Here is a 14,635-nt window from a genome sequence, read left to right as displayed (position 1 = left end):
TGGATGCCAAGACATGGATCGGCTCTCTGTCGTGGCGAGGCTAGCTCATGGGATTGATCACCTGTGACCTAATTTGGCTTTCAATGGTCGCGGGCTGAAATTGGTGGTTTACACAGTACGAATACAGAAGCTGGGATTCTAATTGGGCCTAAAAACACAGTGATTACTCCATTTAATTACTGTGTTTACAACATTTTGGGGCGTTGGGCGGTCCCTCCCAAGAGTGTCGTGCCCGGGCACGTGCCGGGTTTGCTCGCGCCCGAGCTGGCGATGGATGGCATCATTTACGTCATCCCAGCTTCATGAAGCCATGTTCGATTCAAACTGGAAATGCAACTCACAAGTTGCTTACACAGTATTTCGTCACTTCGTCCCAGGAGCGCCAGGTACGTCTGGTGTGTTCGGCCGTTGTTGACTCACTGTTGGAGTCATGGTCTCGCGGGGCAACCGGGTCGGCCTGGGCGGGGTCGGCGAACTCACCGGTGCCGAGCATGCTCTCGTTCGTCACAGACGCGGATGGTGATGAGCCTCAACTGAGGCTGGCGGTGTGCTGTCAGAGATGGGCTTTGTGGTGGGGTTGAGTCCCGTGCGTGTCGGGCGACGCGGGCGCGGACATCGCTGCTTAGCCTAATCGGGCCTAGCTAGGCTTTTCGACCCCCCACCCCGCAGTGATGGCAGAACGCTGCCCCGCTGGAGATTGCGGCTGCCGGTGGTACTGGAAAACTTCACGTCTCGGAGAAGGTTCGGGGACGCCGGTTCGGGTAACCTGTTGGCAGAACCTGTCCCCCTCAAAAAACTGGCTTCCTTCCAAATTAGATACCTATCGTGATAGACGGACAACTCCTGTAAAAACTCTGGTGGGTACGGTAGGCCAATTCTTTTTGTCGGAGCATCTGAAAAGCACCCGCACCCGCGTTTGCGTTGCTGTTTTGGGACCAACCTGGAACTGTCTTTGCCGGGGACATGGCGGGGTAGCTCTGCGATGGAAGCCCGACCAGTCTCGCCGCCGCGCGTACCCGTCCCTGCTGTCGACGTGGTCCAGACAATATTCGTTGACCCCTCCGAAGTACCCCACCAAGCACCCCTGTGCAGTATCCCTGGGCAGCATCCTTTGGCAGAACCATGTCAAAAACCACTGCCAAGCACCCCGCCACCCCGCCAAGCACCCTGTCAAGCATCCTGTCAAGCACCCGTTGGGCTGCTAGCGGATGCGCTTCCTTGCCTGGGGGGCCTTCGTCTGGCGATCCTCACCGAGACGGGCAGGGCGGGGCAGGAGTTGGCCGTCTCCGAGGGGAATGGGCTGGAGCGAAAAGGGGGGAGGAGGGATGGTACGAAGAAGTCAAACAGAAAAGCGAATCGAGACCGTCTACCTAGTTCGCGATTCAACAGGGCCACCGAAGACCAAAATTGTACTGAACAAATTGAGCAAACGGGAAAGGAAGATAACGGAATGAGTTCCACGCCTAGGAGGACCTTCAGCTCAAGCTCCCACTCTCCCGGTGGTATGGCTTCCCCAAAAGCCGTCTGCTTGGCTGACGTGTTGGGCAGGGGGGTTGGCGGGCCGGAGGGGCACTGATGAGCAGCGTGAGACATTGGGGGCCCTGGGGGAAACTCATGGACGCCGCTGAAGACGGCAAGGGTGGGGCCACTGCTGCGGGACACAGGCGGTCGCAATTCCAACCGCGCACTCACTTCCAGTGGTACGAGTAGATGCATTGAGGCCAGGAGCTTGCCGCATTTGCAGTGCCAAGCAAATTCCGCTCGGCTCCGCCGAAGTGATTGAAAGGATGGCGTTCACAGCGCAGGGCAGGGAAGGCTCTCGGGGGAGTGGTTGCTGGTGACATGGCCGGGAAGACGAGTTCTTGTTGCGTCAGGACCTTCGCAGCGCTGCGGAGCAGGAATCCAAGGACCGTCGGGCCTGAGCGCTATCGGAAATGTCGTTCGTGGTGAGTTTTTACGGGCACCGGTCCGTGGTCGGTGTCAGTTGCTGGTCATTGTCCAACTCTGCCGCATGTTTGCGCGTCAAGAAATTCTAGGCCAGGAAGACAGAGTTCGAAGAACTGATTCTGAATTGACCTGTATATCATGCAGTGGTATGACTCCCTAGCACGCCGCAGCCAGAAATGCAAAGCCTGCTGCCGATGCAGCCCGAGCCTTTTATGGCCCTCATCCTGTCTTCCTCGTCCGAGGTGGAAGATTATCTTCGGTCGACAGAATCGTTCGTTCCTCGAAATCCCGCATGCCAAATAACCCATCGCTCCCGCAAGGAACGCTCCTACATCACAACACCAGAGTTGCTGGCAATACGGGGCCAGAGCTCGGCGGCCTCCTTCCCGACAGGGCCGGTGATGGCAGAGCCCTTCATCTCGCCCTTGGGGTTGACAATCTGTGGGATGTTAGACCTTGTGGCACAAAACGGGACACACGGCATGGCAGGGTCGAGCAGCCCTCGGACGAACAGAGGCCTGCTCTTTCCTGCAACCCGCCAAAGCACGTACCACACCAGCGTTGTCCTCGAAGTAGAGGAAGACGCCGTCGAAACGCTTCCAGGGCTTGGCCTGGCGCACGATGACGGCGGGGTGGACCTTCTTCCGGAGCTCGGGCTTTCCTTTTTTGACTGTGGCCATCACCATGTCGCCGACACCGCCGGCGGGCAGCCTGTTGAGACGGGCACCGATACCCTTCACGGAGATGATGTAGAGATTCCGCGCGCCGGAGTTATCCGCGCAGTTCATGATGGCGCCACTGTCCTCCCGTTAGCGACAAACTCCGTTATTCCCAACATATTCTTGATTCGGATCGGGTCGGTCGGTCGAGAGGTCGGTTTTCGGGCTGGGATAATGGGATCGCACGTACACTGGGAGACCCAGGGTCATCTTAACCTTGCCACCGGGGGCACCACGCCTGTTGGCAGAAGTTAGCAATGTAAATTCAGCGTCCTTTCGGCGCTTTCTCAACAGCTGCTACCCGCAGTTAACCGCCGCTCCCCGGGTTTTGCGCAGTCTCCTGCCAGTTCGCCCACAAATTCCCCTCCATCGCGAAATTTCTCGCAGCACTGGAGAGCGGCGGTTCGGCATTCGGCGGTAGCTGTGAGAGTGGCACGAAATCAACAAGACGGTATAAACTTACGAAAGCTTGGCCATTGTGAGTGTCTGGGTGCGGAAATGCGACTTGACGATGGGGAGTCGAAAGTTCGGGAAACGCAAAAGGCACCGGAAAATTGACTGCGATTCGCGATAATTTTTGGTGTGGGCCGGAAACCCTACCAAGTTTGTGAGTGGTCACGTGGAGGAGTTGCTGCTGAGGAAGGCGACTTCCCACCTACCCTAACCCTCTGAATGGGCCCAAAATGCATGCATGTGAGGGCTCAGCAATTCGGCCCAAGAGCCCGTCACCCTCAAGAACAAAAAAGCCCGAACTCCAGAGTGCAGATGTCGACCACGGAAACTTCAAGTCCTCGACTGTAGGAACAAAACGAAAGCCATCCTGCATCCCAGAGGAACTAGATTTACTCCATTTACTTTTCTTTTATCCCCCTTTCTTTTATTTGCTTTCTTTTATTCAATTTCTCCTCTATTTGTTCTTTTTGCTGGATTTATTTCCTTCCAGGTTTCTTGCGAGTTCGGGTTTGTTCGGCCAGAGGGTGCCCGTCCAGCGATGTCCCTTTTTTTAGTGGAGTCATTGGCGCTGGGGCAAACTGCCGACGACGCGCAATTCCCCTTTGGCCTGGCGACTCGCGCTGTGAGCTTCGACGTACTGGAGCGGTCGGTACACAGGATCCCACATCTGCTCCATAATCCATTCATCCAGCTCTTTCTCATCTTTTGGGATGCCTTCTTCCGTCGCGACCCCTTCCTCCACGGCAGCTTGAATCACCTCCCTCGCAACTCTGACGCTCACCTCGCGCACCGCACCAACACCCGGCAGCAGCGGCGCCGTATCATTTCTCAGTGCCGGACTGTGCCCCACCACACCATTGACTGAGGCAATCAGCATCTTGTCCGTCACAAGTCTGGCTCGACACAGCACACTGCCGAGTCCTATTCCCGGGAAAACGACGCTGTTGTTGCATTCGGCCACCTCGATGTGCACCTCTTTGCCTTCCGGGCCCCAAGGGCCCTTGACGGGTTTGAACGGACTGCCCGTGGCCACAAGCGCCTTGCCGCCAGTCCATGAGAACAGGTCGGCCGGGGTCGCTTCATGCAGCTTCGTGGGGTTGGAGAGCGGCAGGATAATGGGTCGGTCGACATGGGCTGCCATCTCGCGCACGATCTCCTCCGTGAACGACTTTGGCACGGTGGATGTGCCGATCAGCACATTCGGCTTGACCTCCTTCACCACTCCAAAAAGGTTTGTCTCCTTATCGGTCCAGTCTTCTGACCTGGCGTAGGTTCTCTGGGCATCCGAAAGCCTCTCGATTTGGTCAGTCAGAAGCCCCGGTTTGTCAACAAGCCTACCCGACAGGAGTCACATTAGCGCGCGCAGGAGGTCGGACCGGAAGGGAACGCACCATATCTGCCGTGCGGCTTCCTCCTTGGTGATGCCACGCTCAGTCGCGATGGCGTCGCGGACTTGGTCTGCGATACCGACACCGGCCGTCCCTCCACCAAACACAACCATGCGAAGGTCACTCAACTTCATCTTCGACACATGCAGGCCGGCGAATATAGCGGCGAGGGTCACGCACCCAGTTCCTTGGACGTCATCGTTGAAGCAGGGGATGTCTGGCCGCCACCTGTCGAGGAGCCGCCGTGCTTTGCCAAGTCAGATTTTGCCCTCTGAAGGTTCTAGACCCCCTCACCGTTCTGAAAGCCGAAGTCTTCAAAGTGTATGAAGGCCCTCGGGTACAGCTCCCGGGCAGACTTGACGAAGGTTTCAATGAACCTGTCATACTCCTCGCCCCTGACCCGCTTCTCTCTGAGGCCGAGGTACAGCGGGTCTTTCAACAGTGTCTCATTGTCCGTACCGCAGTCCAAGACCACAGGCAACACCCGATTCGGGTGTATGCCGGCGCAGAGGGTCATGAGGGCCAGCTTGGCGACGGATATCAGAATGCCCCCGCATCCCTGGTCTCCGATGCCGAGGATCTCTTCGCCGTCTAGCTCAGTTAGCTCATGCCCGCAGCGAAGGTCAAGGCTCAGAAGGAAGTTGATGCCGCACCTGTCACAACAATATAGTCAATGTCGTCGGACATCCCCCACAGCGACAGATCGTGATGCACCCGGTCGATGTCGTGCACGTTCAAGAACACCCCCTGCGGTCTCCTAAACAACCGCGAATAATTCTGGATGGCGTCTCCCTCAGTGGGCGTGTACACGACGCTAAACATCTCGTCGAGATGATCCAGCAGCAGCTACTCACGTGTCAATCCCCGCACTCTCCCAATTCCCCGGCATCCTCCCACATAACACCACCGACGCACCTTGAAGTACAGCACCTCATTCTGGTCCTTCATGGACGTCAGGAAGGTGTTCTTGGCAAGATCGTCCGGCCGCGCCGAGTACTGCTCGTAGGCACGCTGCACCTGCTGGTCCAGCGTCTGGACACTCTGCGGCAACAAACCTGACAACGCGAAATCGTGACGCTCCTTCTTAGTGAAGGCGGACCCCTTGTTGAAGTAGGAGTGGTTTAGCAGCACGGTGCCTTTGAGCGCGCATTTCAGTGGGCCACTCGTGCTGAGCGGAAGGTGGCTGAATTTCGGCTTGGCGGAGTCGTCGTCTTCATGATGAAGTTGGGGAGGCATGGTCACAGTTACAATCTGTTTACATTACTTGGTTGTGGGCCGGTCTGAAATAATTCGAAGCCGCTAGGATGGTTCGCGAGAAGGCTGGTTGGAGTTCGCTGGTCGGGCGAGGGGGTGCCGGGATGACGGGATGACATCTTTCGTTGCACCCACCACACGAGCCAGTCGACCGGCGTTCGGCGGACCGGCAGGCCCCACAATCGGCCAGTCGATGGACCGGCCCTTCCCCTTGGAGCCGTACCAGGATTTGGGGGGTTGGGTCAACTGTTGATTGAGAGTTCGAACTGTCCGGAAGACGCTCCCAAAAGAATTGGCTCACCGCTTTCCAGATTCCAGCGGTTCTGCTTGGCAGAAAAGGGCCCATCGACACTCACAGCTTAGTTAACGGGCGGTGAGCCAGTTCTTTTGGTTGCGTCATCTGTATGTAACGAACTGTGAAACCACAGTTGGCTCGCTCGCAACAGTTATTGGCTCTCTCGTTACCCCACCTTGTTTGGCCGTAAATTACCGTTAAGTTACAGTTGCGCGGTTCAAACGTTGAATCTCGCGTTCAAGCGTTGAAAGCTCAAACACTTCACGGGCAGCTCACTACCAAGACCGCAACCCGCAATGCGACTTCCTCAACGTATATATCACATCTTCCTTCCTTCTTCTAGACAGGTGATAGATAGAAATTTCATTTTGTTCAATTGACTTCCACCTCGCCTGTGACCGTGACGTTGTATGTTCGACTCCCATTTCCAACACGTAAAAATACAACTTTCGGGTAAGGGCCCCTAAAAATACAGCGCGAGAGCCTGGAGCTTCAGGCGCATTTCCATTTTGCAGTTCTTCCATGCACGGACCAACTATCAATTCATGGTTGATGAGCAAGCGAAACGTTTGAACTTTCTGACGTTTCGGCCCGGATCAACATTTATAGAAATTCAACGTTGGAAATTAAAAGCGTTGAACAGCGAGAAAACGATAAATGGCTGGCGACGGTAAGGATTTTACCAACCGCCGCTCAACGCATCACCAGATTCCTAGCTTTTGACTGGCGCAACCATTCTTGAACTGTCAATACACAGTTGACCCCCCCCTCCCAACCAAATCGCGGTACGGAGGTTTGTGCACCGAACGGCAACTTCTGTCTCTGATGGAGAGCGGAATACAGGGCTCCAGGTCTCGGTCTTCTCGCTCGGCGGCTGGTTAATGTATGTCCTATAGCAGTACCCCGAAGGGCAACATTGTTAAGCAGGTCCTACGGACTATGTCGGACCATGGCATTTATATATAATGTACTCACCCAGCCAAGCTTAACCAAGTCTATATTTAGGGTCTAGAGTAACTCCTAACCCGCCTCCAGTAAAGCTTTGATACGACCGAGGCCTCGGTAGACCGCCGGCGTATCCGAGGTCGAGATAGGTTCTGTCCTGAAGGAGCTTACGTAGCCCCGTAACAAGTATGTTCTGATTACCAAGACGTATGTACATAACCAGGTACCTTACCTTGGGGACCAGTTTTTGGACATCTCCGGAAACCCTGTATTTTCCCTTTATGGTTGCGCCCAACCAGAGTCCCCGTATCCCGATACCGATTCGGCTGGCGGCCGCGGCGCCATCGATACAGGACGACCTGCCCGAAGTGTGATTTGCTGGCGCTAATCAGCAACACTTATCGGCACGCGGCCGCGTCCTGAGGCCCCGCGTCAACCTCCTTTTCACTCTTTAATCCTCCCCAAACCATACGTACAGCCATCCGTCGCCGACCTAGAGCCTTGACAAGACGATCCCTCCGATCCAGCTCGCTACTACTCAACTTCAAAGCTATCCCGGCAGCCCGTTTGTTTCAGCACAGCAGACACCGAGCCGACCGGCGGCATGGACCCTATCAGCGCGGTCGGCTTCGCGGCCAGCATTCTGACTTTTATCGACTTCGGCCACAAGATCGTGACTGGGACCCTGGAGGTACTCAAATCGGGCAGTCTCACGAGGAACACAGACATCACCATTGTCCTAAACGACTTTCACGCCGTCGTGAAGGCGCTGGCTCGGCGGCCCTCGGGCAAGTCGGCGCATGAGATCGCGTTGGAGGATCTTGCCAAAAGATGCCAAGAGGTAGCGGGGAGGTTGTCCGACCTCCTAGGGACGCTGAGAACAAGACCCGGAGGCTCGTCCTGGGAGGCCATGAAGCTGGCTCTCCGTTCCATGCGGAAGAAAGGCGACGTGGCAGACCTGGAAGAGCGGCTGACCAAATATCGCTCCGAGCTTATGATTCATTTGGTTTCCATCCTCAAGTAGGTCTTTTACCATACCATCATCCGACTACTCTTTCATATTAAAGCCTTGATTCCCAGCGAACGGCAGCTATCCATTCAGATCCAGTTGTCCGACTTCCAATCGCAGATCCAGAAACAGTCGTCCCATCCGACGACGAAACAGATGCAAGTTTTCCGAGACGACGTCTTGAAGGCTGTCAAGGACGTCCTCCTGCAGCAGCAGACAGACCCACCCCCGGCGTTCGAACGCTCCAGCGGCGGCGGCGGTGCTTGTCAAAGCGCGGAGGACGGGGACCGGGAGCGTGACTCCGCCGCCAGTGACCACTTGCAACTGCTGCGCGCGGCACTGGAAAAGATTGACGACCTGCTGAGGAGCAATACCGTGCCCTCGCCTGAGATTAGGGTTCTCAGGCAATTGTTTTCCCCGTCTTTGTATCGGCGGAAACACGACGTGGCTGAAGCCAGCGGTAACACGTTTGAGTGGATCCTGGGCTCTGCGACCTATGGCTCGGAGGATTCGGAGAATAAGGGGGGAAAGGATAGGGACCAGGTGAAAGATCGGGCAACCCGCGCAAGACGCGCGGCGGCGTCCCGCTTTCTGCACTGGTTGAGAAACGGCAACGGCGTATTCCACATCTCAGGCAAGGCAGGGTCCGGAAAATCGACCATGATGAAGCTCCTGTTGGAAAACGAGAAGACCAAGGAGGAGCTGGAGAAGTGGGCCGGCGAGAAACAACTCGTCTCTGCCCATTTCTTCTTCTGGCTATCCGGCGACGAGCTGCAGCGTTCGTTAGAAGGCTTCTACCGCGCCGTCCTCTTTGAGATTCTCATCAAGTGCCCGGAGCTGATACGAGACGTCTTCCCCGAAGCACACAGGAACTTCTCCCAATCCAGAATCGAAGGGTCCCTCGACGAGCTCTTCGTTGATCCCCGTAGTATCCGCAAAGCATTTGAAGACCTGGTGACCAAGTCGCCACCGCCCGGGTATCGATTCTGCATCTTCATCGACGGACTCGACGAGTACGGCGGAGACGGCGTCCATGAGAGGGAGCATCAGCTCTTGGCCGATTCTCTGAGCGTCTGGGCCGCCCAAGACGACATCAAGATCCTGGCCAGTTCCCGCCCGCACCGGCAATTCGATGACACCTTCTCAGACGAACTGCGCATCCGTCTGCACGAGTTTACGAGGTCTGATATCGTCCTCGCGGCGCGCGAAATGTTTGAGAACGATAGGTGTTTCAAGCAGCGCCCGGAGATCCGGGACTGCTATGCGGGCCTAATCGAGAATGTCGCCGACGCCTCTGACGGGGTGTTCTTGTGGGCATCCCTCGCGGTTCGGGCCCTTCTTAACGCTGCCGGGCGCCACGATCCCATTGATTCCCTCGAACAACAATTGGAATACCTTCCGAGAGAATTTAACAAGCTGTACGAGAAGTTGTTCATGTCCATCGAGGACGCCGATCGGGCCATGGCCTTCAGGATGCTCCTTCTGGTTGCCGAGTGTCGCTCACTTATGCTCCCGCTGAACGCGCTGAGCATGACATGGCTGAGGGATTTGGATGAGCCGGAGTTTCCGACTAACCGCGAAATCAAACCATACACGGACGAGGAAATCGAAGAAAGGCATCTCCAAGCAAGATGTCAAGTCGAGGGCTTCACAAAGGGTCTGCTCCAGATTGAGACTTATGCGAATCATCCTTTCTACCAGGGGCGGGTCGCGTTCTTTCACCGTACCGTCCACGATTTTGTTGCGCAAAGCCCAGCCATCCAAGAATTTGCCACGAGGTTTCCCAACTATACCGATGTGTCGACTTATGCCCGTCTTTTTCTGGCCGAGCTCCACTTCGCAAGGTTGGAACGCCACTGGCATTTCCTGCAGGAATACCGGGACTTTTTGACACAGATCCGGGTTGAATTTCAAGAGAATGGAAACCTTGACTATATCCTGGATGGCTATGATCGAGCCATGGGGCAGTACAAGCAATATGGTGACGGAGGCATCTCTCAGCACCTGGATAGTAGCATGCTTGGTGGGGATGGGGGGGGTGTCTCATTCATTCACTTCATGGCCTCGGCCGGCTTCACGGGTTATGTCGAGCGAAAAGTCACCGGCAACCCCAGCCTGCTCCAGCCGCAGGGGGGAATGTCCCTGCTCTTTTCTGCTGCGTGTGGTAGAGAACCGGCCCTGGTGAAGTCTCTCTTGGCCGCTGGCGCACGCCCAGACCACCTGGTGGAGGTGGACAGGCCTGGCACGTCGGCGCGTGTCGAACATACGGTCTGGCACCTGGTCTGCACCCGTTTTGCCTGCGGGGTGATAAACCGCCCGCTTTCCTTGGACCTGCGTGCCGAGTGCGAGGTCATCCAGTACTTCATCGAAGCAGGCGCAGATTTCAACTGCTTCGCCCTCCTCGCTCGCAAGAAGGTGAAGGGCGGCTTGGAATACTCCGAGGGCCATCCGACGCATGCAATCTCCCTGCGGGCCCTGATTCAACAACTGGACCCGCCTAATGTCCAGGTGCTCTTGAAGCTGATGGAGGAGCCGAAGCCTGCACATAACAATATAATTTCGCGTATCATCGGCACCTCATGGGGATACCTCGTCGGGGCAAAACCCGAACCCGCCCCGTTCCGCCCTGCGGACGATTACGCTCCTTTCCATCTCGCAATGGACCCAGCTCCTATAGATAGAAAGCCGGGAGATAGATCCCCTCCCTTCTTTGTCGGGGCCGTCCAGTGGCGGAGCGCACTGATGGACCGGCGTATCATGATGAGGCTGTGTTGAATTACCTAGGTAGCTAGCATCGTGCCCATCACCCTTCTCCGACGTTACGTCAATTTGTGATGCCACTTTGCGTGGCGGTTAATTAACATTTGTTGTTCCTGCATCCATACTCCCCAGACTCCCATCCCCGGTTTGAGTGGCCGCTGATAGATGTATTTCGTTCACCTCCTGGTTCCCGGCTATCTTTGTGTGTATTGTCGTCCGGTTCGACATCGGTGGGTTCAGGGTCACGGTTTCCTTTCTAACACTCTCTCAGCTCTTTGTGGACCAAATATTGGAACAGATGTAAACGCATCCCTAACCACACATTACACCGCCAAAGAACATGTTCCTTTACTCGTCAATTTGTAGCAAGATTTGTCCTCCTGAAGACAATTCCATATTTGAAGTCGAATCCAACACGCTCTTCCCCTCATCTTGACACCAACTCCATCGACCGACAGCTCTAGTACCTAGGTAACCTCAACCACTAGTACCAACTCAAACAGCAGCAGCTACATCTCCAGCAACACCCATAACATGGCTGACTCCGAATGGGAGATGGTCAACCGCGATGGTGCACCTTCGGAGCGAACCCACTACCGTGTTTACCTGGTCACCTATCTATGCACCAAGGAGACCCATCACGCCATCTGCGTGGAAACCGATCCGGAACAACGGTTCTCGTCCTGGGGCCACCTATTCCGAGTCGACGGCGACCTGTACAATGGAATGCGTTATGATTTTGATAAGTGCTGCCACCCGTTCGAGTCCTCGACCGGGCAGACCATGGAGCACATTGGTTGGGTGCGGCGCGAGGCGTCGGTTAAGGAGGTCTGCGAGGGTATCCCCGCGCCCCCGAAGCAGTGGGGTGATAAACTGAAACAAATCGACCCAGACGTGCCGCCTCGCCATTCCCACCACTGGGCCGCTGACGTTGTCACTGCCCTCAAGACTACCGGGGTCCTTGAGCCTCTCTTGGATACCGATGACGGTCGCGTCATTGTCCGGCCTAAGTTGGTGGTGGACAAAAAGCAACCAGCACGGGTCTCGGAGCTTCGGTTTCTGATTTGATTGGCTTGAGAGGGGTAATTAGAGGAGGGACACGTCATGGTACAATGGGAGATGTTGGCGCTGGGTGAGGATGTTGATAGCATAGACTGACGGGAAATATGATGAAATTAACTTTGAGATTGCGTCGCTCGGTAGCCACGCGGTCGGGTTGGTGATTGAGACCACAGTACCTGTACGTTGGACATGGAGTGCTCAAAGAAACCGGCCTCGGAATGGGTTGTACTGGCCACTGGCCACGGCTGTTGTGATGCTATGTAACGGTGTTGATATTATTGACATCGAACTTGGTAATAACAAATATAAGAAACTGATATAAACATAAGAAACTGGTTAAAGTACACCGGCGCCTACCCAGGCTCCGGAAAGATGTGAATGATGACTAGGACGGCTGGTCAAGGTCCTCTCCCCCCATGACCGGAGCAGCCTGCCACAGCATGGACGACATGTTCAGCTCGATGGCCCCCTTCTTCTTGCGCTCCACCTTGGCATTGACAGTCCGCTGATAGTCCCTCTCCCATTTCTCAGTGAAAGTGACGCTCCCCGACACCATGACCTCGTGTCCCGCACGATATGTCCAGGCACTGGCACCGCCCTGCCGACCTCGCTCCTCCCCCTCCTGTTCCCCGGGCGTCATCACCTGCACCCGTATCCTCCTCTTGGCCACCCTATCCTCCCCCCGCACGGGCACACTAACCTCCACGGTCCCGGGGTTCTCCCACGCCCTCCTCGCCGCCTCCACCAACCCCTTCCCATCCCCCTCCGCGCCCCCATCCGCCCGCACCCCCTGCAACAAATCGACAAACACGGCCCTCGACACCCCCTCCACCAGAATCCGCACCACAAACCCACACTTCAGATGCCGATTCCAAAACGTCACCACCGCCAGCTGAAACAACCCCCCCCCTTCCTTCTTCCCAGCACCATAATCCACCCCCCCCAACCTCAGACTCCGAAACTCCCCATTCCACTGCGCCCTCGCCCCGCGCACATCCAGCACATCATACCCCGGCGCCACCAGGTCCGGCGCGCGCACAAAGACAACCTCGTCCGCGAGGCGCGCCGACGACGACGCCCCCGGCCGCGGTGTATCCGGCGCCGCCGTGTTGGGGACGTACACGCGGCGGGGTTTTGCGGCGGCGCGGTCGGGCGCCGACACGGTGGTGGGGGCGCGCGAGCGCGTGCGCAGGAAGATGTTGGGCGTGGAGGTCTCCGTGAGGAGCAGGGCGAGGCGGGATGTGGGGTCGTGCTCGGCGTGGCAGTGCAGCACGGCGAGGTGGGTGCCCGTGCCGTAGCCGCTGCCCGTGCGGGTCAGGTCGAGGGTGATGTGCAGGCCTTTGTTGGTCAGGGCGTAGTCGGTGGTTTGCTGGTGTGGTGCGGGGGGCGAGGCGACGACGTGCGCCATGCCGGCGAAGTCTTTCGGGGAGGCGGCCAGGATGCCGGTCGTGCCGGCTAGGTCGTCGTAGTCGATTTCGTCGAGGTCCGGGGGGTGGGTTTGGTAGTTGGCCGCGTGGGCTTGTGAGTCGCCGAGGGTGCCCCAGGCGAAGATGGTGTGGTCGTCGGATCGCTTGATGATCTCTTCTTGCAGTCGGAGGAACGCCTTGTCGCCCTCGCCGTAGATGATGGGCATGTTGACGCCGAAAAGGCCCAGGAGGGAGTAGGTGAGATCCTCGGGCTTGGTGGTGGTCCGGTTCGCGGCCCAGGACATGCGCTGGGCCACGCTGGCGTTCTGGATGAGTTTTGGCTCGAGGAGAGTCAGCTCATCCACCCCGGTAATCTTGGCCACGTGCTTGACGAGCGAAGATTTTGTCCCAAGTAGCCTCCATCCCCTGGCGTAGAACACCACCTTCCGCGGAGCCAGCAGTTCTTGGAGTGTCCAGCCCCGAGTGAACCACCGGCTGTTGGTGAAGTGGTCTTTCCATGTCATGTAGGCCTCTGTGTAGTCGTCGAAGTGAACGTCCTCGAGGAATGCATAGCACACCGCTGCTCGTTGGTACCAGCCGAACATGGAGTTCACCGCCTCGGAAACCTCCGCGCTGCTCCGCTTGTCGATGCAGCAGGTGTCCACCCAGACATATCGATATCCGTCCTTCTCTGCTTGGCCGCACGCGTAGGCAACCTTGGCGTAACCGGCCTTGTGCTCGAAGGGATGGAGTGTTACCGAGGGTACCACGCTGCCTTTTTGACTCCTCGTGTCGGAGTCGTCGCTTTCGTAACCGTTTGTGAGGGCCGGAAGGGGTGGACCCCGATTCGCGCGGGCTCGGTCTCCGCGAAAGGCCATCAACATGGTCGAGAGTAGCATCAACTTCATGGCGTCTGGGGTGTCGGCATTGCGCGGCATCATATCTACTGGAGGTTCTTGTTGTGATCGACGATATCTCGCGATGGCTTCCATGTCATGAAGCGTCATCTCTTCGGTCCCCCATGTATGCGAGAGGATTGCATATTCGGGGATGTCAGTTCCGTGGAATTCTTCCACCTCTCGTGTTGAAACATTGAGCAGTCTCATTGCGAAAGGTGGTGTGTGGTGTGTGATGTGTGTAACTGCGTTGTGTTGTGTGTGGTGTATGTCCTCAATGGGTTCTGTGGTGTGTGTAATGCGGTCTGTGTACTGCGGTGTGTGTAATGCGGTGTGTAAGTAAATAAATGGTATGCGGTGAGTGTGTGTAACGTGAGTGGAGAAAAGAAGAAAACAGTTGATTTTCGTTCTTGTGGGAGAGACCAAGGTTGTTGAAAAATGGGAGAGAGTTTGCAGGTTAATTTATCAATTTACTTGAAACCCTTTCTTTTAACTTTATCA

At 56.5% G+C, this 14,635-nt stretch overlaps 5 protein-coding genes across 5 annotated transcripts; 2 read left to right on the top strand and 3 right to left on the bottom strand.

The window, feature by feature from the left end:
* Nucleotides 1–2,050: 2,050 nt before the first annotated feature.
* B0H64DRAFT_379103 (60S ribosomal protein L23) lies at nucleotides 2,051–3,263 on the bottom strand. Its single transcript, XM_062802625.1, has 4 exons — nucleotides 3,130–3,263; nucleotides 2,857–2,904; nucleotides 2,499–2,745; nucleotides 2,051–2,386 (listed from the first exon to the last, which is right to left on the bottom strand). The coding sequence occupies exons 1-4, from the start codon at nucleotides 3,141–3,143 to the stop codon at nucleotides 2,276–2,278; spliced, it is 420 nt and encodes a 139-aa protein (XP_062663279.1). The 5' UTR covers nucleotides 3,144–3,263; the 3' UTR covers nucleotides 2,051–2,275.
* Nucleotides 3,264–3,407: 144 nt separating this feature from the next.
* On the bottom strand, nucleotides 3,408–6,121 carry B0H64DRAFT_379100 (uncharacterized protein). The gene is made up of 5 exons (XM_062802624.1): nucleotides 5,423–6,121; nucleotides 5,161–5,353; nucleotides 4,802–5,098; nucleotides 4,511–4,754; nucleotides 3,408–4,453 (listed from the first exon to the last, which is right to left on the bottom strand). Exons 1-5 carry the CDS (start codon nucleotides 5,741–5,743, stop codon nucleotides 3,679–3,681), a joined length of 1,830 nt encoding a protein of 609 aa, XP_062663278.1. The 5' UTR covers nucleotides 5,744–6,121; the 3' UTR covers nucleotides 3,408–3,678.
* Nucleotides 6,122–7,416: 1,295 nt separating this feature from the next.
* On the top strand, nucleotides 7,417–11,121 carry B0H64DRAFT_379096 (uncharacterized protein). Its single transcript, XM_062802623.1, has 2 exons — nucleotides 7,417–8,021; nucleotides 8,082–11,121. The coding sequence occupies exons 1-2, from the start codon at nucleotides 7,606–7,608 to the stop codon at nucleotides 10,783–10,785; spliced, it is 3,120 nt and encodes a 1,039-aa protein (XP_062663277.1). The 5' UTR covers nucleotides 7,417–7,605; the 3' UTR covers nucleotides 10,786–11,121.
* Nucleotides 11,100–11,929, top strand: B0H64DRAFT_427961 (uncharacterized protein). Its single transcript, XM_062805822.1, has one exon. It carries the CDS (start codon nucleotides 11,305–11,307, stop codon nucleotides 11,836–11,838), a length of 534 nt encoding a protein of 177 aa, XP_062663276.1. The 5' UTR covers nucleotides 11,100–11,304; the 3' UTR covers nucleotides 11,839–11,929.
* Nucleotides 11,930–12,052: 123 nt separating this feature from the next.
* Nucleotides 12,053–14,551, bottom strand: B0H64DRAFT_469948 (heterokaryon incompatibility protein-domain-containing protein). Its single transcript, XM_062807809.1, has one exon. The coding sequence runs from the start codon at nucleotides 14,342–14,344 to the stop codon at nucleotides 12,218–12,220; it is 2,127 nt and encodes a 708-aa protein (XP_062663275.1). The 5' UTR covers nucleotides 14,345–14,551; the 3' UTR covers nucleotides 12,053–12,217.
* Between the last annotated feature and the right edge of the window lie 84 nt (nucleotides 14,552–14,635).

Source organism: Chaetomium fimeti (assembly GCF_033439085.1).
Source record: "Chaetomium fimeti strain CBS 168.71 chromosome Unknown B0H64scaffold_1, whole genome shotgun sequence".
NCBI classification, from domain to species: Eukaryota; Fungi; Ascomycota; class Sordariomycetes; order Sordariales; family Chaetomiaceae; genus Chaetomium; species Chaetomium fimeti.
Note: the sequence above shows the minus strand (reverse complement) of the source record. Positions and strands in the feature narration are given on the sequence as shown.